The 22,810-nt window shown below is 48.0% G+C and overlaps 1 protein-coding gene across 1 annotated transcript in view; it reads left to right on the top strand.

Annotated features, from left to right (window-relative positions):
• LARS2 (leucyl-tRNA synthetase 2, mitochondrial) overlaps nucleotides 1–22,810 on the top strand; it is a 144,732-nt gene that overhangs the window by 77,487 nt on the left and 44,435 nt on the right. Inside the window, exons 8-12 of the mRNA XM_008703901.2 lie at nucleotides 5,891–5,998; nucleotides 7,961–8,120; nucleotides 16,449–16,553; nucleotides 19,559–19,674; nucleotides 22,308–22,591. Of these exons, the coding sequence (XP_008702123.1) occupies nucleotides 5,891–5,998; nucleotides 7,961–8,120; nucleotides 16,449–16,553; nucleotides 19,559–19,674; nucleotides 22,308–22,591 (773 nt within the window). The remainder of the gene's footprint in view (nucleotides 1–5,890; nucleotides 5,999–7,960; nucleotides 8,121–16,448; nucleotides 16,554–19,558; nucleotides 19,675–22,307; nucleotides 22,592–22,810) is intronic.

Here is a 22,810-nt window from a genome sequence, read left to right as displayed (position 1 = left end):
GCTCTCAAGATGTTGATTTCATTTGGTTTGTTTTTTAAAAGTTCTTCTGGTTTTTAAAAATAGTCATAGATTTTGTTGAGGTTTTAAGCAGGTGTCCTTCCTCCTCCCCCTGGTAATTAGCATATCAAAACATTCACATTTCATTCTATTCAAATCTTTTGTCCTCCCTGAGATCTGAATATTTTAAGCAAAGCACCTCCAACCAGAAGTGTTTCAGCCTTGACAATTCAGTCTAGAAGAAAAACACTGTAAGAAGTCTTGTGTACTTACATGGTGGCTCGGTAATGCAGGGGAAGGGTGGGGTGTCAGGCGCAGTCAGCGTTGGACAAAATTCAGTCAACTCTGAATTTTCTGTGGCAGGAAAGGCTAATGTGGGCTGTGGAGCTAATCTTCCAATCATGTAATGTGGGTTTTATCTGATGGAAAGACGTCAGATCCCGTGAGACCACATGTGGGTTTGCTTGGAAGTTAAATGGAACTTACTGATTATTGGAGAGGAAATGCCGGGGGTCGTTTTCAGAGTTTATAATGCACTAGTTACGTGCCTGGGGGCATTTAAGAACCCCTAAATTGTTCCATAAATTGAAAAGCTTTCTATAACATGCAGCTTAATCAGAAGATTGATTACTGGTTTATTAATATAGTCTTGTGATATTAATATGTAATTAATCTATTCAAGATTTTATACTTTTGTGGCAGTGATATCAAGGGAGTACGGTATCAGCTAATATTCTTCAGGATGTTGAAACTTTTTAAATCCATTAGTCTTAGTGAGGAAACATGGTTGCAAACAACTTCAGCCACAAACAAATGGATCAGAAGAGGATCGGGTTGCTCACAGTTGGTGGAAGGCCAGAGACCCAGACTTCGGCCAGATTCAGGACACGGCTAAGATCTTGCCCAGGAAAGATCTGGTTAAGCCATCACTGCTGTCAGTCCCAGGATCTTCGGCCTCTCAGGTCTGCTGTGGCATTTAAACCAGTTGCCCGAGTGCCTCGGGGTCCCCCCCTCTCCCCGGCAGTGTTCCAAGACTGTCCTGAGCCCCTGCTGTGATTGGTTACGCTGTTTCGCTTCCACAGAGGAAGAGAGTGGGCCCGGGAAAGCTTCCATCGTGGGTGGTGGGGCCCTGCCACTCACCCGTAGAGGATGGCCCCCAGGAAAGAAGAGCCTGCAGGTGCTGGGCAGCCGACGCAGTTCAGGTTCACTGTGCCACTGGGGAGAAAACTCGAGGAAAGTGCGTCCTAGTTAAATGAGGCCTGGGTCGTGTACTCAGGACCGGAGTTTTGGGCCGGGCTCCAGTTAGCTAAGTGATGGCGGGCAGATTGCTGAACCTCCCGGGGCCTCTGTCCTCATCTGTACAGAGCGGGGGAATTGTACTGACAGCCTCAGCCCCATGACTCCATGACGAGAGGCTTCTTTCCAGCCATAAAATTTAAAAATAAATGAGATAATAGACGCAGGCAGAGCTGTCGTAAGCGTCTGTTCCAAGTTCGAGAAGGGGGAGTCGACACCGTCTGAAACCCAGACATGGGAGAGCTGAACGTAAGCACTTGGATGGCAGGGTGGTCATGGGGTAGCAGGTATAGGAGGGGACGGGCTTTGAGCGCTGCTTTCCCAGTGCACACCCCCGCCCCGTCCTTGTGGGGTGCACCAGGGGAAATTGCTGAGACTCGTATTCTCGTCTGCGAGGTGGACTGGTGCTGGGTTGTGCTGTCGTGAGCGTGACACGTGCCTTGTCTTCAGTGTACCACACACGTAAAAGTGCCCAGGACGTAGGCAGGGTTCCACGGAGATCATTCCGTCCCTGCGCGGGGGCTGGGGGTCCAGTTCCACTGCTTCTGCTCTCCCACTCTCGCCCCGGAGCAGAGGGAGTTAAATGGCAATTTAATGAGCATTTGTCCAACACAAGGCACGTGTCTGGGCTCTGGGCCAAGCCCTGCGTGGGTTCTAAAGAAAGACCAGAGAGCCGAAGCTGCCGCCTGGAGCCCGCAGGCCAGCCTTGCCCCGTGCCCTGCTCTCCGGGAGCCACACTGGGATCGAGAGCTGAGAGCTCTGCCGTCCCAGACTGAGTGAGTCTGTTTTGTGGTGACATTTTTACTGTAAAATGAAATGCAGATAACCGTGTAAAACAAATACGTAGCTTACCGATTTCTTTTAAAGCAGCCATCCTTGGAGGTCAGGATGCTGAATTTTGCCAACACCCCGGAGCCCTCCCTCTTTCCCATAAGACACGGCTTCCCAGGGAGCCACTGTGCTGTGGGAATAGGCTCTGCCTTACCTTTCTCTGTAGCTGTCACCCACACGTGCCTCCCTAGACTCGGGTTTATTCTTACCTCTCCCTTTCTTTGTTTGATGATGCCTTCTAAGTGTCTTAATCTGCAGGTTTTCCTCTTCCTCCCTTTTCTTTTTCTTACACTTTACCTGTTGAAGTAGCCGGGCTGTGGGGCCCATAGAGTTTCCTGGGGTTTGCTGATTGGACGTTGGTGGGGCAGTGGGACATGCTCCTGTCCTCTGGAGCTCCTGGCACCTTTTATCACACCAAACAATGTCTTCTGTCGTGGAAGGAGCTTGGTGACCATTTTGTAATTGAAGTGGACGGGTCCGTGGGAACTTTGGTATGTGATTCATTCATAATGGAGATACCACATGCCCGTGTCCTGTCCGAAGTTCCAACGCCGCTGGCGACTTTGAAAGAACCGACTTCTAGGAAAGCCTTATTTTTAGATGCAGTTCTTACCAACTCCCTCGGTTTCCTCTCTCACGCGTCTTCAGGACAGTGGATCCAAGATCGAATCCCAGGTCTCGCCTTGCGCTCTGGGTTATACTAAAATTAGTTGTGCAGCTTTTCAAGTCTGTGCTGTCAGTAGCAGAAAATCTCCCATGTTTGTAATACTTGTTTTTGAGCGAATATTCTCAAACCATCGCATGCATACGGAGCTCCAGCATTTCACGTTCTGTTTGTGTCAGCCAGGAAAGGGGAAGGTGGAGAAGCTGTTGTTTATCTGGAAGAGTCAGGAAGCAGGCTGTCTGGATCAGATCAGTATTCTAGCTCGCTGAGTGTTCTTCCGTACTCTGGGTACATGCGGTGAGGCCGTTTCCAAAGAAATCCAATCCAGCTAAATATATGTAAAACTACACATGGCCTATAGTTGAACTTTTCTTTGATGAGTCAAGATCTTATACTGTCTTCAGCCGTCACCATGAGTGATTTTTAGACACCCCAGAAGTCACATAAAAATAAATCTGGGGGCACCCTGGGTGGCTCAGTCAGTTAAGTGTCTGCCTTTGGCTCAGGTCATAATCCCAGGGTCCTGGGATCGAGCCCCGCATCGGGCTCCCTGCTCTGCTGGGAGCCTGCTTCTCCCTCTCCCTCTCCCTCTGCTGCCCCCCCTGCTTGTGGTGTCTCTCTCTGTGTCAAATAAATAAATAAAATCTTTTAAAAAAGCATTTTTTATCTTTCATAAGTAACAGTCCAGAAATGGGAGAAGCCTAGAATCACGTGTTGGAAGCGACCTACGAACACCCTGGGTGGTTGTGTCTCTGCCTTGAGGATTGTGCTGAGTGCCCCATCACTGGGTTTGTTGGTGGCAGAAAGGAAGGGGGCCTGCCTAGCCCTGGTGTGTGGTTGTGTTCAGAGGACAGCTTGAACTTGCGAGGCTTTCCAATGCTCTCCCTCTTCCATTTTGTCTGCTTTCCGTTTTCATGTTAGTGTAGCTCTGTTCCCTCTTTCCTTCGCTCGTCACTTGAGACTGACAGCCCTGCGGCAGGAAGGCTCACGGTGTCACTGAGCAGCCGGTAAGCCGCGTTCCATGCAGTGCTGTTCCTTGCATCTTACTGGGGTCAGACACCCCATAGCCCCACGCATGGTAGGGGCTCCCTAGCTTTCACGCCCTCACCGGCGCCATTTCCCCATTATCTCTCTGCTTCCAAATTCCCTCTATTCTTCCTGTCTTTCTTTTCTGGAGCCTTGCTTTCCCCACCCACCGACTCCCGTGACTTTCCTTCTCCTTCCCTGGGGTTCATCCACCCAGTCTTTTGTATCGCTCCCTATTTCTCACTCTGCTCCTTTTCTTCCCTGCCTTCCCACTGTTTTTCTTTTCCCTTGCGTCACCTCCAGGACCCGTGTCTCATTTTCTGTGATACTAATTGCATCTGGCATTGAATTTTGATCAGTTACCCGACTAAGAGCAGCAGACTACATGTGTTCATTGTTTAGACTTCATGGGAGGGACTCTGGCATACCCTGCTCTGCATATGCCCGCGCCCCCAGTGCCCAGATGAGGCCCTGGTGTGGCCGGGTGGGTGGCTAATACCTCGTGGTGAAATAAAGAAATGAATGGGGACGCCTGCGTGGCTCAGTCAGTTAAGCATCTGCCTTCGGCTCAGGTCATGATCCCAGGGTCCTGGGATCGAGCCCCGCATAGGGCTCCCTGCTCAGCGGGGAGCCTGCTTCTCCCTCTCCCTCTGCTTGTGTTCCCTCTCTCACTCGCTCTCTGTCAAATAAATAAATAAAATCTTAAAAAAAAAAAATGAACGCACTGCTGGTCAGCTTGATGGGGTCCATTATCCACAGTTTCTGCCGCAGAAGAAATTTCTGGATCTTGAAGCTTCCAGACTCTATTAGGTAGATGAGACTGGATGGATAGACAGATGACGGGTATCGAAAAGGCTCTGTGTTGTTTATCACAACAACTGAGTGTGAATCTCTGTGCTGGAGGGGAAGGAATGCTGTTAGTAAGTGTGGGTTCTAGTCGTGACTCGTCCGCTCCGGCAGCCTCGCATCACAGAGCTATAGTCTCTCAGTGTAAGTTCACTGGCTTGAAAGTGAGCTGCCTTACCAGAGTGTGTGAGAAGAGATGTGTGTAAAAGCACTTTATGGATTACAAAACACTAGACAAGCATCATTATGAAGCCTGTCCTCATCATAATACAATCAGGAGTTTAAAATTGGACTCTTCACATTACAGATATGTGATTTACTCTTTTTTTTGGTTAAGGTTTAACCAAAGAGAGAGAGAATGTGTGTGAGCTGGGGGCAGGGGCAGAAGGAAAGGGAGAGAGAAAAAAAATCACAAGCAGACTCCCCGCTGAGCATGGAGCCTGACGCAGGGCTCGATCTCAGCACCCTGAGATCATGACCTGAGCCGAAATCAAGAGTCCGAGGCTTAACAGACTGTGCCACCCAGACGCCCCTGTGATTTAGTTTTAAGTCCATCTGTTGAAGGAATGTGTCTTATCACCAAATGCTGAAGGATGGCATGGACTCGAGACCATAGACAGTAATTTATATAGAAAAGCCTCCCCGTTATAGGAATTTAGGACCAAAAGTAGACACACACATACACACAAAAAACCAGTGAGAATATATATGCACTTCTGATAGCAAATGTTTACACAAATCAGAGCGATGGTTTCCCTTATGCTGATTTTGATTTTTTTAAATGCAAAGATGTCATTTATAGTGTTCTATTTTTGATACAGCTGAGTTGTAATGTGCCCATCCCCTTGAGTTGCTTATCTTAGAGTTTCAAAATTCAGAAACTTGAACTTCTTTTGTTTAGTTCCCAGACTGTGGGAGAGAATGTCCTCACCGCATCCATCAAAGATGTTAATTAAGGTCTTTCCTCATTAATTTTCTCCTTTCCGCGAAACGTTGGCCCGCTCAGAATAGAGAAATCGGTCAAACCCATCTTGCTAAATTGAGTCATGGTGAGTGCATCTGTTTCCACCCCTCGCTGGGCTCCTCAGACTGGCACGTGGGCAAGGAGAGGGCTGAATCCGGAGCCTCCTTTAATGTCCTGCTTTTTTTGACTTAGCACCCCCCCCCATCCTGTGCCGCCCCTTAAGTCAGCTTTGCCATTCCACCCCTCTTCTCTTGTTGTTCCTGCAGGCCATGCAGGACGCGCTGGCGGACCTTCCAAAGTGGTATGGAGTAAAAGGCATGCAGGCCCACTGGATCGGGGACTGTGTGGGCTGCCATCTGGACTTCGCATTGAAGGTGATCGAGCATAGCCTCTCCGTGGATTAAAGCTCACAGCTCCCCCTTCTGTGGTTTCAGAACTCACCGAGCAAACCAGTAGCGTCATCTCCAATGTTGCAGTGGCCACATTTTTAAAGTGCATAGAAACAGGCAAACTTGATTTTAATAACATATCTTTAACCCGTTGTATACAAAAAATGATCATTTCGGGCTGTGATCAGTAACAGATCTCTATTGAGGAAACAGTTGATGCTCCGGTTTTCTATGGGCCCGTGAACTCCCTGAGATGATGTGCGGAAGGTTGTGTGGGCATTTTCCTGAGCAGCGGGCCCAGAGCTCAGAGGGGTTCGTGTCACAAAGCAGGTTAAAAACCAATGAGCGAAGGCTGATACCATCTCAAAATGGGGCACACCCGAAGCTGGTGAGGGCTGCGGGCTTACCCAGGGTTCAGAAGAGCCTACCTGCGTGGAAACACTGCTCAGAGGTCACTGCCGAAGGCCCACCTACTCTGGAAGGTGCCCCCCAAACTTTTCTCTTTGTCCCTACAGACTTGATAGTTGTTGTTTTACTGTTTCTCACCAGGGTGGGTTCTGGGTTTGTTTGTTTGTTTTTTTTTTAATTCTGATGTGTCCTTCCTACTCCATACTTTTGTGCACTTAGGTCCAAACTCATCCCTCACCTTAGGTAAGACCTTTAGAAGGAGGGGACAGCAGCCAAGAGACCGAGTTGACCTACTTTTCTAGACTCTTCCTACTGATAGCCATGCTGGTGTCTGCTGAGCACCCGCTACTTGTCACAGAGCTTGCGCTTCCCTCTGCCGTCTCCTCACAAAAGTGATCCCCCTTCCTCCAACTGCAGACACGGGAAGCCCTCCATGAAGGAGCGGGGACTTTGAAACCTTTGAAAACCAAATCCTGAAATGACCAAATTCTGTCACCACTTTCCTGAGAAGGTGGTGTGATTTCTGAAATTCAGTCCAGCTGCGACTTTGGTTCAGACTCCCTGGACCATCTCTTTCGGGGTCCTGTGCTAGACTAGGTCGGGTCCCCGTGTCGAAAGGCCTTTGCTTCTCAGCCAGGGTGAAGGCGGTGGGTCTCTGAGCCATTCAGCTGCTGTACATGGAATGGCTTCCATGTTCTCTCCCTTCCCCAACATTTTGTTATGAAAATGTTTCTGTCTCCGTTCCTGGACCCACCTGAAAATGAGATGTCTCAGGGGAGGGAATTCTCAGTCCGGCAGGTGCAGGACCATGTGTTTGGGCCTCTAGGGCTCTAAATCTGGCTCCACAGGGGACCCCTGACTCATACTCCGGCCACAGTGTCGACTTGCATGTCATTGGCCCGCTGTGAACACAGCTGAATGAATGTGTGAAGGAAGGAGCATCTGTTCCCTCGGTGTCTGTCATATAATTATCATTCAGTTGGTGCCTAATGTATGCCTCTTCTTTGAAAGGCATGTAACCAGCCCTAGGAACACACTCAGTCGTGACCTCAGGTGTCCTCTCTTTCCTCTTCAGAATGGTTTTAGCCTCAGTGGTGGTTTTTCTGGTTAGAAAAGCATATGCCTTTCTTCTCTTCTTTTTTTTTAACTATACCTTAAATCCTGGAGGAAAGTATAGCTCCTTTGTCAGGACAGAAACAAAATAACGTTGATAGTTATTTTTGATTCGTGAACAAAGGAGCCAGGAAAATGGGAGAGGTGTCTTTCTGAGCATGCTTTGACAATCTTCGATACGGGGCTGCCAAGTATGCCTGGTGGTGGACACCAGGCTTCTCAAAGAGGAATGGTGATCCCCTTCTCTCTCGCCCGTCTCTGTCCCTGCTAGGGGCGATCTCAGGGTCCCACATCCTTGGGGCCGCAGCCAGAAACTGTCCCTGGTGTTTGGGCTTGAGGAGGGGAGGGAGGAGGGGATGTGGTCCGGGACCACAACAGTCCTGAAGGAGCCCTGAGGAATGAAATGGCTCTGCTTTTACCTGCCAGGTGGATGGTCAAGTCACAGGAGAAAAGCTGACCTCCTACACGGCCACCCCCGAGGCCATTTACGGCACCTCCCACGTGGCCATCTCTCCCAGCCACAGACTCTTACACGGGCACAGCTCTCTGAAGGAAACCTTCCGGAAGGCGCTCATTCCTGGCAAAGGTGAGCTGGCGAGTTCGGGCTAACACAGGGATTACGCGTTGTGGTTGGACAGCGAGCGCTTCCCGGGGTCACGGTCCTTTCCCATATGTCATCCTGTGTGATTTGTTCTTCGCCTGAGCCTGACTTGTTAGTTTTTTAATTTTCAAACAGGATAAACGAGCTCTTTGAAAATGTTGCGACCCCGGTTTCGCGTTGAGTGACTAGTTTGTCGGCTTCTTGAGTTTCTGACCCAAAGCTCAGCTCTTTCTTTTTAAATGCAATCTAGACTTAAAGCTCTTGCTGACAGGAATAGCATCTTCTGCTTAATTTAGAATTCCATCGTCAGATAAGACTATCCTGATGATGGCGACCAGGAGGAGGCCAGTGAGTCTCAGAGGAAGCATTTTCGACAGCTTCATCCTATTATTTTAAAGAATCCCCAGTCATCTGAGCGGCTGAACAGGGCGCTGCTCGGCACAGGCCCTCGATCGGTGGATCAAGTCGACCTGGAATGGGCACAGCAGGGGTTACTGGTCAGCGAGGATTTGGGGAGTGCCTGTGCGTTAGTCAGCGTTCTGTGGTTGCAAGCAACAGAACGCATCCCTGGCCAACCCAGAGGACAAAGGGAACCTCCTGGAGGCTGTGGAAAGCTTGCTGACTAGCAGGAAACAGTCTGGAAGAGGACTTGGATCAGGCAGCCGTGGGGTTTTGGCAGCAGGAACTAACAGACAGTCTCTTGAGTGCCACTGACGGAGAGAATCTGCTGTCACCTTGTCCTCAGTGCCGGGGGCACTTGGTCTAAGATTCCTGTTGTAGGGAGAGGTGTCTGGATGGTATAACTGAGGCCCGTGGCCTTTTTCTTGGGCAAGGGAAGGTGGGACTCCTTCCTTGTTAGACCACCAAGACTAGAACCAGTGAGGAGGGGCCGCTCCCCGAAACACTCAGAGGCTCTTACCAGAGGAAGGCAGTATGGACCCTGGGCAGGCAAAAGGAAGTCCCCCATCAATCAGAAGTAGGTCTCTGGATGGGGTGTCTGGGTGGCACAGTCGGTCAAATGTCCGCCTCTTGGGTTCCGCTCAGGGTCGTGAGATTGACCCCCATGTTGGGCTCCGCACTCAGCACAGTCTGCTTGAGACTTTCCCTCTCCCTCTGCCCCTCCTGCTCGTGCACTTGCGCGCACGCTCTCTCTCTCTCTCTCAAATAAATAAATCAATCTTCAACCAAAAAAAAAGAAGAAGAAGAAGGTCTCTGGAGAAATGTAACTATTTCTGTAAAAATCTCATCCTTATTCTCTTTTCACAGACTATAAATTTCAACCCAGAGAACACAGTCTGAATTAGCGGGGTCTGTTTGAATTATTTGACTAACAAAAATGGTGTGCGTGGTGATGTAAAGGTGGTTTTTTTTTTTTTTTTAATTGCTATTCTTAAAATAACCAGAATGAAAGGTTTCCTGATATCAGGCTGGAAAGATAGACAATGTCATCCCAACTTACCTCTGCTGAAGACTTTTAATTGCTGACTTCCAGCACCGAAGCCAGGTTCAGATCAGTGAGCACTTAGGAAGAGCCTCCTGTGTGCTGAGCGCTCGGGGATGCGCAGAGGACCCGACCCGGTCCTGCCTTCCGGTGGAAGCTGTGACGGAGGAGAGCCAGACGCGTGTGTGACTCACTCTGGTCCACAGTTAGCACTTGCTGTCCTTTCCTGTTGTTATGTATTGAAACAGAAGAAAGACTGGTGTTAACATTTCGGCGTGGTGTCCAGTGTAGCTGTCTGTTTTATTTTCCCACCCACTCAAAAGAAAACCTGGATTCTTTTCAACCGTTTGGTTGAAAGAGAAAACTCATAGTTTTTACTCTCATGAGCATTTTGAAATTCCTCGTGGGCTGTGATGGTTGAAGAGTATCTAAAATCGAAAAACTAAAAAATGTAAACATCCAAGCCCTTAGATTTTGTTTTCTTACAGTTAATCTGGGGACACAAATTAAAAAGAGGGGATATTAACAGGGGCTTCCTGGGATCGTACATGGTGAGAGATGGGGTTCCTGACATGAAAGGCACTTTTTAAATGCCAAACATTTTGATATGTAAGAAATGACATGATTTTAGCAGATGCGAAGAGCGATGTTTTCATGATCGTCTGGGGCATCGGCACCTCTGACTTGTCCCGTCGTTTCATTTTGGCGCTGAAGGGCTCGCCAGTTTCGTTCTCGCCTCTTTTTAATAATCTCTGAAATAATTCCAAATGGAACATTACACTTGGCTCTATATTTTCCAATTCTAATTTTCAGAGTAGAAATAGTCTTTTTGCAGATGTCAACTTATTCAAAGTCTCAAGATTAATTTGCACGTCAAGTCTCTGGATTTTGACATGTGGCATGAGTTACATAAGGCCAATAGGGTGCCTTGGTAATGCAGTTTTTCTTAAAACTGAATTAAAATCACCATATGAATATGGATGTATGCCTTCTTTGGCCTTGGAGGTTACATTTTAAACCCGAGCGTGGTATCGAGGTTGTCATTTACCATTGCCGACTGGCTCCAATCAGGCGGCTTGATTTTTTTCCTCCAGGGTCAGATTTTGTGGGTGACTAGTGACCACTGAACATCAGGGCAGCGCAAGGTTGGGATGGACCGTATCACTTGCAGGAGTTTAAATTCTCAAACATGGGTTCCTGCAGCCTCGAAGTTGATTTCTGCTTGTCAGCTCCTGTGTGGACACAAGATGGCCAAGGTTCTGGTCCCAGGGCCTTCCTGTGACTTAAGGAAGGTCACTTCACCTTTGTGAGTTTGGCTTTCCTAGCCGAGTGGGCAGGGCAATTGTGGGGGCCCTGTGGGTACAGAAGGAGCCTTGAGGGGCCCAGAGGAGGAAGAGGATGACACAGGCGGATGGGGGGGGGGTCATGCTTGGCAGAGGGCAGGCAGGAGGACCAGCAAACCATGAGTTAAGAGACGGCGAAGACAGGAGAACAGCGGTTGTCAGAATGGAGGGGCTGGAGCAGCTCTCAGAAGTTTCTGGAAGGCAGCAAGGGCAGAGGCTCCGGGGACACCACCCTGATTTCTGGCTGGGCCAACTAGGTTGCTGATGTTGTTGACGACAAGTGCTGTGTTGTGCTCAGCATCATGTAATTTGGCATAGATTCCTTTAAGGGAGCGAAAAGTCAGGTGCTTCCCCATAGAGTTCTTCAAACTGAGCTTATTTCTATCCTTCACATTGCCTCCTTCTCTCAGCTGACCGCCTCTGACTTAAGTCGTGTTATGTAAGCTCCGACTTGATGGGAGCTAGAAACCATAAAAAGCATCAATAGGGAAATATCATCAGAGTTCTAGAAGCTGTTCTTTTTCTTGGCGTCTTTTCTTACATTTCTGATATTAAAATAATATTCAAACCCTGAGGCTTTGGAACCACACATTTCAGCTCTGAGTCACCCGTGGTCTCCACAAGGCATTTTTTGCCAAAAGTGTAAGTGAGGTCTCCCGAAAGGGCACCTCAGAACCCCATCGTTATTGCCACATCAGAGAGCAAGAGCCCCATCTCCCCAGGAGCCCCAGAACATTAAATAATCACTTGCTCTTGTCCTGCCCCCCTTTCTGCTTCGTATGTGTGTGGGGATGGGATCCTGTAGGTTAGTCTGTTCTTTAATCACACCGTTCCCTCTACCATCCTTCGAGCACATGCTAACAGATGTTCTGTGCAGGGAAGAGCTTTTGCGCTCACATAACCCAGGAGAAACGAAGACGAACAGGTTTCTTTGCTCCTGGACTTCTCAGAACCTTTGCCTCGCTGTTGCTCATGGCGACTGTCTCCGAGAGCAGGTCACGTGGTACTTTCCACACTTCCTTGACCACACAACCCTGTTGGCACAGAGTACTCCTGCCCCGAAAGCGGCTTTGCTGATGACTCAATGAAAGCTATCTGTTTGGTTTTTCCAGAGGGCACGAGAGACCTGCCTGCTCTGCTATGGGGCCCTGAGGGCGGAGGGCACCGTGGGGCCCAGAGTGTTTCCTCTGTGCTAACATATTGGCGTAACAGTAGGAAATGCCTCGGTCACGTCAGATTTCTCCACGGCCTCCTTGCGTCCTGCCTCCCGCTGCCAGGACCTGACTGAGCAGAAATACAGAGAGCTCTCGGTGTGGTCAAGAACTTCCAATCTTAGTCTTGTCCTTTCTGAGACATGGATTTTGGCCACGTGAGCAGGCATGCAACATGCTGCTGTGTATTCATTACTGATCTGCTGATATTTAAATTCGTAGATGGATTTTTTTTCTAATGGAAAACTGTCCTACTAGAACTTGGAGGTGGAAAAAAAAAAAAACCCACAAAAAACCCAAAGCCTAAATCCAACCCACTTGTTTCATGTAGTACTCTACATTTTTTTTTTTAGATTTTTCTTAGAATGACTTTATAATATAAATATAATTCACATACCAGGAAATTCACCCCTAATTTTAAGGGGGTAATTCAGGGGTTGTTAGTCTATCTGCAGAATTATGCACAGTTTTAGAACATTTTTGTCACCCCCAAAGAGATCCCATACCCTGTCCCCACTGTTTCCCCAGCGCTAGACAGCCACTAGTCTGCTCTGTCCGTAGATTTGCCGATTCTGGACATTCATCTAAATGGAATCATGCAGTCTTTTTCCTTTTGTCACTGGCTTCTTCCACTTTGTATAATGTTTTCAAGGCTCATCCATGTGTAGCCTCTTTCAGCACTTTATTCCCTTTTATTCCAGAATAATAGTCCGCGTTTTATTCATCCATTCATCAGTTTGTGGACATTCCAGCTACTTTCCAGCTACTGTGAGTGGTGCTGCTGTGAACATACGTGCAGATGTCGGTGTGGACATATGCTGTCCTTTCCCAGCGTATGTATCTAGGAGTGAACTTGCTGGGTCATAGGGTAGCTCTGTGTTGAACTGGTCGAGGAAGTATCGGAGTTTCCCGCAGCAGCTGCACCGTTTCACATTCACATCAGCAGTGTACAAGGGCTCCGATTTCTCTCTGTCTTCGCCAGCCCTTGTTATTGTCTGTCTTTCTGATGATGATCATGGGGGGGCGGGGGCGTGGTGTCTCATTGTGGGTTTGATTTGCATTTACCCAGTGGCTGGTAATGCTGAGCATTTTTGCACGTGCTTATGGGCCATGCATGTATCTTCTTTGGAGATATGTCTGTTCAGACCCTCTGCCCATTTTTGAATTGAGTTGTCTTTCTGTTGTTGATTTTTAATAGTTCTTTACATTTTCTAGACACAAGTCCCTTATCAGGTGCATGATTTACAGAAATGTTCTCCAGCTCTGTGGGTTGTCTTTTCATTTTCTATCTTACATCTAGGTCCTTAGTCCATTTTTTAATTAATTTTTATATACAGCAAAGGTAAGGGTCCACCTTCATTCTTTTGCATGTGGTCATATTACCTTTTTAAAAAATTATTTTATTTGAGAGAGAGAGCAAGAGAGAGCACATGTGAGCAGGGGGAGGGGCGGGGAGGAGGGAGAGGGAGAGGGAAAGAATCTTAAGCAGACTCCTTGCTGAGCATAGAGCCCAGTGTAGGGCTTGAACCCATGACCCCAAGACCATGACTTGAGATGAAACCAAGAGTTGGATGCTCAACCGACTGAGCCCCCCAGGTGCCACAGCATGTGGTCATCTTACTTTTTAATTCATGTTCCCACAGAAATGGATCTTAAAGATCAGACAGCTTCTGTCTTTATGTTTTGGTCTTCATGTAATATGATTTCAGAAAGTGGATTTTTTTTCTTTGTTTTTAGGCAGGCTTCATAATTTTTTTTTAATCCGTACATAATATTCCATAAACTCAAGGTACCAAATATCCTCAGTCTTCCCTATCATATTGAATGTTTGTTCTTTTCATGTTCGGGGCTGTTATGGACAAACTGCTATCAACATTTATTTCCACGTAGCTCTTTTCCTCATTAGAATTACTTCCTTAGGAGACATTCCCCAGAATGGGATTTACTTGGTCACAGGTTATGAACATTTTTCTAGTTCTTGTTACAGGTTGCTTTTATCGGCTTCTGAAAGGGCTATAATCGGTTTAGAGTGCCGTATCCAATGATACACAAATTTCAGTGCAACTTCGCAAACATTGGTGGTACCCCTCTAAAAGTTTTTGCTAACTTTTCAGGTGTAAAATGATAGTACTTCAAGATTACTTTAATTTCCGTTTCTCTTTTTAAAAATTAACTTGTGTTTTGTAAGATCCAAGTGATATGTGTATATCACATGAAAGGTCAAAGAGTATTAGAAATAGCAGGAGCTTCCTTACCCAGCCACTTTGAATCATTTTAGGTATGTGTTACTTAGGGTATAAGTTTGGTGGCTGCAACAGAGTCCTGAAAACACAGTGACTTAAAAAGACAGTTTATTTCTTGCCCACATGAATCTCAAAGCAAGTATGACAAGTCTGCTCTGTGAGTCAGTCATGGCCAAGGCTCTTTCTGCCTCCCCACTGTGTCCTTCAAGGGTCTTGCCCTTACCTGTGTGTTCTGAGATGTTCTACACTTTGTCTGTGTTGCCGTAAGTCAGAAGCAGGGAAAAAAGGTCATGCTCCTTCCCTCTGAGAGCATGCCCTAGAAGTTGCTTCTGCACGTACCCCAAGGCCATACCTAGTGCAAGGGAGGCTAAGTGGTACTGTTGTGAGCTATGCAGACGCGTGTCCAGCTAAGCGTTCTGTTGCTGAATCAGAAGGCGAGGCAGGTCTGGGGTAGACTGTCTGTCTGTTCCACAGTTGTTTCTATGGTCCAGACCTCCATGTGTCTGGATAATATGCCTACCCTGTTCCCTCTCAGTTCTCGACATTACCCCGCAACTTTTACTCGTGCACCACCTCCCCTCATCTTCCATCCTCCTCCTCACATTTTATCATAATTGCAGACTTTGCACACGTACACGTCATCTTTGAGAAGGGGCAGTACGGAATCAGAAGTATGGGTCTCCATTTGGATAGTGTCAGCCATTAGGCAGCTCAGGGCAGCAGGTGCTTTCCAGTCTTGGTACCATGGGTACTCCTGAACCTCTGCCCCGGAGACCCATTTGGGTTACATGTCATGCTGTCCACACTGTAACCTGTCTTGTACTTCCTGACCCCTGCCAGGTGAAAGAAGAGAAGAGCTGGCTTAGATGCCTACAGAGCCTATCTTTTCCTCTTTGAAAAGAATACATCTTACTTCCTGGGCATATTTTAACTTTGGGGTTTGTAAAACGTGTTTTGGATAATTATATGAAGTCATAAAATATGGCAAATATAAATAGTAAGAGTTCACAAATTATAACTGTTGTCAGTTGCTTATGTTGCAGTAAGCTTAAGTGAACTCACTAATTGTTTACCCCTTTCATCCTTCTTCCTTTGGAACTGTGTTTGGGTCCTCATGCTTCCATTCCTGTAGATAGTCAATTAAGTATTTTATTATGACCACATAAATATTGTTCACAACTGAGCCAAGTGTACTATGATTACATTTTCCTTTTGGTAATATACTTTCTGTTTTGCCTGAAGTTAATGATGTCCTTTTTTTTTTTTTTCAAGTTGCTCTATGTTCTTTGAATTACCAAGTCTTCCCACACCTTCCCAGAGGCTCTTTAAAACTCCTCTCAATACAGTTTTCTACATATTCCAACCTGTTGGATAATGTATTTATCCTCCTTTTTCCCCTGACGATGCTTCCTGGGCCCTCTGTCCTACACAGGCCTGGCCTGGTCACTCTCCAGGCCTCTGCTGCCCATCTGCCGTCCTATGGCTTCCCTCCATCTTTGTTCTGAGACTGTCCTGACCCTCTTTCTTTTGTTAGGTTCTCTGTTTTCTAGATCCCATTTCTGTCTCTTTCTTTATTTACCCTTTTGTTTTGCTGGAACACATCCTCCACTATCTCCTAAAAAAGGGTAGGTGGGAAGAACTGTCCCGTCTTTGTGTGTCCAGAACTCTCCTCTCTGCTTAGTTATTCTCTACTCTCCTATCCATTTCCATCTTCAGGTGTTGGGATTTGGAATCCCAGACATCTCCTTAGTCATCATAGATTTTTGTGTTGCTTATTCTTCTGCACATTTGAGGTATTTTTCAAAAGGAAAAGGGGGTGGCGGGACCATCTTTACCATCTGTAAAGTAAAAATGCCATTTCACTTCTTTGGTTCTGAGCATAGACGACCATTTTTGCGTATTTGCTTAATCTTTTGATTTTCTACTGGTGTGAATTATCCATTAATGCCTTCAAAGAACAGATTCTTTAACAATTAGCACAAAACACAGAAGTCCTCGTGCTTATTTTTCTCACTTGTCTCCTCTGAGACTCAGATGGTGTTAGTACCCCAGCTGTCACTCGCTCTCATTTTCAGATTGCCTCACGCCCGTGACGGCTGTGAACATGCTTACCCAGCAGGAGGTCCCTGTCGTTATCTTGGCCAAAGCTGACTTGGAGGGCTCTCTGGATTCCAAAATAGGTAAGTAGCTGTTAAAACATAATCAGGATAATATACTCAGCAGGCTTCAGATCAAAATACCAGCCTGTTGCTGTCAACCACAAGGGCTCACTGCTGAGTCCACAGTCTGTTCTGCCTCTTTGGGAACATGATAGGCCCCTTCGTTGAGCCATTCCCTGTTTAAGAGGTACATTTTGAAAACATACCCAGTATACCACAGCTTGCTAGTTGCTCTTGAGAATAATAAAAAGTGGCCCACGAATCGGGCCAGTAGAGCTAGTTGGTGAGACTCGTATGTATGATACGGGGAACAGTACAACTTGGATGAAATCTGATTTCCGAGCTCGTAGGACCAACAGAACTGCAGAGATGGGGATTCTGAGCACAAGTGATGGACTGGGCTGGGGTTTTTTGGGTTTTTTTGTTTTTTAAAGATTTTATTTATTTATTTGACAGAGAGAGAGAGACAGTAAGAGAGGGAACATAAGCAAGGGGAGTGTGAGAGGGAGAAGCAGACTCCCCGCTGAGCAGGGAGCCCGATGCAGGGCTCCATCCTAGGACCCTGGGATCATGACCTGAGCCGAAGGCAGACGCTTAACGGCTGAGCCGCCAGGCGCCCCGGGCTGAACTCGAGGCCTCTAGGGAAAGGACCGTGACACAGAAGTCAAGTGGAAGGCACATTTAGAGTTGCGCATTGGATGTCCTCTGCAGCCTTGCTCATCCTGGGAGTTCTGAGGTGTTGTCACCTGGCAGAGACCAGGGGCGAACCGAGGACGAGAACTAACGACAGCCCATCCAAGATCCGCCCTTCGGATAGACCCGAGCACCCCTCTTCCCCAGCTTCCCACTGCAGATCCCAACCAGTCTCAAAATGCCAAAAGCCTGCAGAGAAAGTTCCTTCCGCACTCTTGATTTCCTGGCATCCAGAAGAAACAGCATTTCTTACCAAAATCGTGTTTTCCCTCCCGATACCCAGATGAGTTTTTGACAAAGTGATTTGAAGAAACATCCAAACAGAAGATGAATATTAAGCCATTCAGGTCATTCCCTTCTGACCATTTAAACCTAGAAAGGGTGTTGCTTCAGGGAAATAATTCCTACTTTTTTTAAAAAAAAAAGATTTAATTTATTTATTAGACAGAGAGAGAGAGAGAAAAAAACATAAGCAGGGGAAGCAACAGACAGAGGGAGAAGCAGGCTCCCCACTGAGCAGGGAGCCTGATACGGGACTCGATCCCAGGACCCTGGGATCATGACCTGAGCCGAAGGCAGACGCTTCACTAACCACCCAGGTGCCCCGAAATAATTCCTTCTGTTATTTTTCTGTATTTTATAATTAGTTAGACTCATTAGTACAGCCAGCCAAGAGAGCAATACAGGAAGCTGTTATTGATGTGGCTTTTTGCTTTTGGGGGGGGGTGTATTTCGAGTCAAATTACTGGCATAATATTGAAAATTCTGAAAGGAAAAAAATCTGATTTTTGGAGGATGTGCATGGAAATCATTTTCCCTGTGGTCTTGACTTCCCACAGTTACATTATTAACATTTTCTAAGTTTACTGCCTCTTGACTTCCAAGAACAAGCAAAAGAAATAAAAAAGAGATAAAGCAGAGTTTTTGCCATCCCACCCACACGTTACAGAGAGTTCACATCCTGCTGAGCCCCACGTAACCCACACTGTGGTCCACAGCGTTCTTTATGTGGCCAAATAAATTTTCTGACCACAGTGTCTCCGTTCAAACATTTCTGCTGGTTACTCCAAACCATACGCTGTGGGGACGCAGTGAATGACTCTTCCCTTCTTGACCATGGGCACTTTCCAGTAATACTGCTTGCCATTTGTCCTCACCCTTCCATATCCTTCAAGTCCACTCCGAACATTTATTTGCCTTGTTAGATACTTTTTTTTTTTTTTTTTTTTTTGGTCAGTAATCTCAGCTGGAACGCCACAGAACTTTCCATTATACCATGGAGCTTTCCATCTTGCCAAGGAGCTTTAGAACATGTCTCCCAAACATGAAATCACCCTCCTAGGGCAGTGTTCCAAAGAGGTTGTTCGCGGAAATCTGACTTAAGCACTTTGTGAGTTGTCCTTAGTCTTCCTGCTCGGTGGCCACGTGACGTGTTGTGTCTGCAGGGACGTCAGCAGTCTTGACAGCTGACCCTGCAGCAGGGGTCCTCCACCAGGGGCAATTTTGCCACCAGGGGGCATTTGGCAATTTTTCAGCCATTTTTCCGTCACTTCCGGGGAGCGCTACTGGCAGAGACCAGGGGCGCAGCCCAGCATCTTGGCAATGCTCAGGGCAGCCTCACAACGAAGTCCAGGGTGCCAGTCGTGCCGAGATTGAGAAAGTCTGCCCTGCAGACCCAGCCGCCAACAAGCTTGTTTTGACGAATAATTGAAGCCAAGACAGTCGACCTTGGCCTTCTGGATGAGCGATTTACTTAACGCTCAACTCCCGTCTCAAGGGCACGTGTGGGCTGAAGAATAAATTTCTATTCGGAATGCATGTACCATTGCCTTTGGGAACAAACCATAGCGTGAAGAACCATAGTTGCCAGCTTTCCACTTCGGGACCGCGTGGATTTTTCTAGGGTGCCAGGAAATGCTGGAGCAGTCAGCCCTGCTTCTCAAGAGAACGCCGCTGTCCTTGGTCTCTGAGGGAATTCAGACAAGAGGCTTGTCCAGATGCTGGCGATTCACGGTTTCAGTGACAAAAAGCACCCCAAATTGTATATTTTAGAATCATGATTCTTTTTTAAAAAAAGAAATGAAGCACAGGATAAAGACTTAAAGGAAATCATGCCGACGTGGTAAAGTAAACCGGTTGTATGAGGGGCGGGGGCGGGGGGTCTCTCCAAGACTGTTCTCCATTTTCCCAAGGAATGCGCTGCATTTTTACAACTTCTGTAGCTAAAAGAGCGTGTCCCTTAGGAAGCTAAAGCCGAGTGTCAGGGCTGTCAGTTATTTTGTGACTTGGGTATTTGCAAAGAAGGTGTTCTGTGTTTCTTCCCCTCTGAATAGGCATTCCGAGCACCAGCCCAGAGGACACCACCTTAGCCCAAACCCTGGGCCTCCCCTACTCCGAAGTCATTGAAACGTTGCCGGATGGCACAGAGAGGATGAGCAGCTCTGCCGAGGTTGGTTCCCCGTGCCACGGGCCTAACAGCTTCTCAGATCATGACCTTGACCCGGCTTTGATGAGACATTTTCCTTCAGGTCCAGATTACAACCTGCCATTTCGCTCATCCCCAAGCCTCACGATCTTGCAGCCTTGTTTCGTAATCTATGAAAACAGAACAATATTCCTTTTCAAGATCTAGAAATTGATCAACTCTAAGTCAAGCCCATTCCTAGAATAGTATGGTTATCACAGTCACTTTATTTTGGGAATCTTCTGCCTGAAAAAAAAAAAATTCCCTCTTCCAGGAAAACGAGTTCCTTGGGAGGGTGACTGGAATTGGCTGTTCTTCCTAGAGATTTCTGTTCTCCCCAGATGACGGACTTGTTTCCGCCTCAGTTTGAACTCATGTATAGAAATGAACACTAAACTTGAATCGTGTTTATTTGGGCCAGGTTCTCTCTTGCCAGGTGGTGGATGGCAGGAGAGGCAGGACTTGACCTCAGCGTTGCTCTTGACCCAGGCCAGGAAGTATGATGGAAGGGGTAGGGTGAGGGGTGAATGGGAAACAGCAGAGACGGTGCTTCTCAAACCTAAGCACACCCCAGAATCGACCGGTGCCTTGTTCACACACACACACACAGTGCCTCGCCCCCCACTGGGGATTCTCATTCGGCAGCCCCAGGTAGAACCCAGGAACATGCATTTCTGACAAGTGTTCAGGTGCTGCTGCTGATCGAGGAGCCACATGTTGAGAATCGCTGGCCCACAACCTTGCTACTCAAAGTCTGGTCCCTGGACCAGGAACATAGGCCTCACCGGCCCCAGCCTGGGTGATCCTGATTCAATTAGACCTGAGGATCCAGGATTTTCAGGTTTGGGATCACGTGGCTAGAGGATATGTTACAGATATGTATATAGATCGATATAAAAAATAAAAGAGGATGGCCAGGTTTTTTTCCTTCCCTGAGTGACAGTGTTTCCTGACCTCACGTTTGTGCCCTCACGACGTAAAGGGTAGTAAGATGCTCTGAGTTGTTGAACCCTAAACCCTCCTTTAGACTGTGTTGGAGCCTCGCTGGAGGTGGAGCTGCCAAGGCGCCTGTTAGGGAGCCCTCGATCTCTCTCTGCAGCGCAAGAAAGGGGACACTCGTGGCCAGAAGTCGGCTTCTGAAGTGCCCAGAGAGCTGCCCTCTCCTTCGTATAGGACTGACGTTAATTGTGCTCCCGGGCTTCCTCAGAGGGCTTCAGGTGGTCTGTTCAATCCTCCCCTGGCTCTCGACTGAATGTCCAGGGTAAGGACTTCTTCCAGTGGATGGAAGGAGAACAGGTGGTAAGGGGCTCCTGTCATCTGTGAGCTTCTGGAATGTGGACACAGTGATCCAGGGAGAAGGCAGTCTTTCTAGAGAGCTTGCGACCACGTGCCCCGTAATTACGCGAAGGCGGGAGTGCGGAGCATCGAAGATGCCTCCCAGGGGGTGCGTGCTTCCTTGGTAGCAAGCTCTGTGTGTACGTCAGAAGACACTGCAGACCCCAGGGAGGGGGCTGCTTTGGGTAAACATCACTGTACTTAGGTCTTTATGCCTTGTGACCGTCAGCTCCTTGTGGACAGGGGGCAAGGGGCAGAGCATCTTTATCTTTGTGCCCCCAACGCCTCGCCGAAGCCTGGCACGTAGTAGGGATGCAGTCCGTCCGCAGTGAACCAGTTCCAGGGTACCCACGATCCCCCACTGGCGTTCCATGCTGGCTCCATTCTCATCATTAGCTTGGTTCTCTGAAAAGCGTTGGGCGAAGAGAGAATTGCTTTTTCCTACTTTCAGCGTTGTGCTCTGCTCTCTATAAAATGGGAGCATTTAAATGTAAAAGGAGTGGTTCGGGTCCCTCCAGCTGTGGCCCCAGTTCATTGCCCTGCTTGCCTGAATTACTTCTACATTAGGATATTGAATTTTCTTTTCTGGATTATTTTTTTCCCCCCAACAGGGGACTCGTCATTAGAAGTACATACCATGCAGCTCTTTGCTGGCAGCTCAGTGCTGGCAGACCCTGTGCTGTCTCGGGGCTCAGGTGATAAGGAGAGCCGCAGAACCAGGACTGGTTTGCCCGTGAGACACGGCGGACACAGTTCCTCGGGCTCATGGTACTTTTAGGGGGTCCCCGAAGAGATGTTAATTTCTTCTGAAATCAGAGGGGAAAAAAGTGAATTTTTAGGGTCAAAATAATGTTCTTCTTTCAGTATAGTTATAAAACATAATTTTAATACTTCCTAAGGATGGGGCGCCTGGGTGGCTCAGTCATTAAGCGTTGGTCTGCCTTCGGCTCAGGCCATGGTCCTGGGGTCCTGGGATTGGGCCCTGCCTCGGGCTCCCTGCTCAGTAGGAAATCTGCTTCTCTCTCTCTCTCCCACTGCCCCCCCCCCCGCTCGTTCTCTCTTTCTCTCAAATAAATAAAAATCTTTATTTAAAAAAAACCAAGCTATCCTAAGGAGGAGGGGGCCACAGAGGTGAAGGCACCTGGGGTTCATGAAGTCACCACACGGCTCTGCACAGACTACACATAAAAACAGCAGTCTTGGGGAGGGGGAGGTGCTGCGGTGGCGGGTGACAGCTTGTCCTGGTGGAAGGAAGCCTAGGATCTCTCTCCTTTCCCTCGCAGTTCACAGGCATGAGCCGGCAGGATGCGTTTCTAGCCTTGACTCAGCAAGCCCGGAGGAAGGGGGTAGGTGGAGACGTGACAAGCAACAAACTGAAGGACTGGCTGATCTCGCGACAGCGGTACTGGGGCACGCCCATCCCCGTGGTCCACTGCCCGGCCTGCGGCCCCGTGCCCGTGCCACTGCAGGATTTGCCCGTGACCTTGCCCCGCATCACATCTTTCACCGGCAGGGGAGGCTCCCCGCTGGCCGCGGCTTCGGAGTGGGTGAACTGTGCCTGTCCTAGGTAAGGAACTGCATCCCCAGCCGTGGCGTCGTCTGTGGCCCCAGCACCCCACTGGAGTTTCAGGCTCTCTGCTCCCTTTTTCCAGCGCTCCCACCAGACTGGAAAGAACACCCTGGGTCATTCTGTCCACTCACATCTTTACCAGAAACACCTGCCATCCGATGGAAAGCTACATGTTTTCATCGTGACTTTGTAAAAGACCACTTTCTTCCATTTCAT

This window comes from Ursus maritimus, unplaced genomic scaffold (genome assembly GCF_017311325.1).
Source record: "Ursus maritimus isolate PB19 unplaced genomic scaffold, ASM1731132v1 scaffold_14, whole genome shotgun sequence".
NCBI classification, from domain to species: Eukaryota; Metazoa; Chordata; class Mammalia; order Carnivora; family Ursidae; genus Ursus; species Ursus maritimus.
Note: the sequence above shows the minus strand (reverse complement) of the source record. Positions and strands in the feature narration are given on the sequence as shown.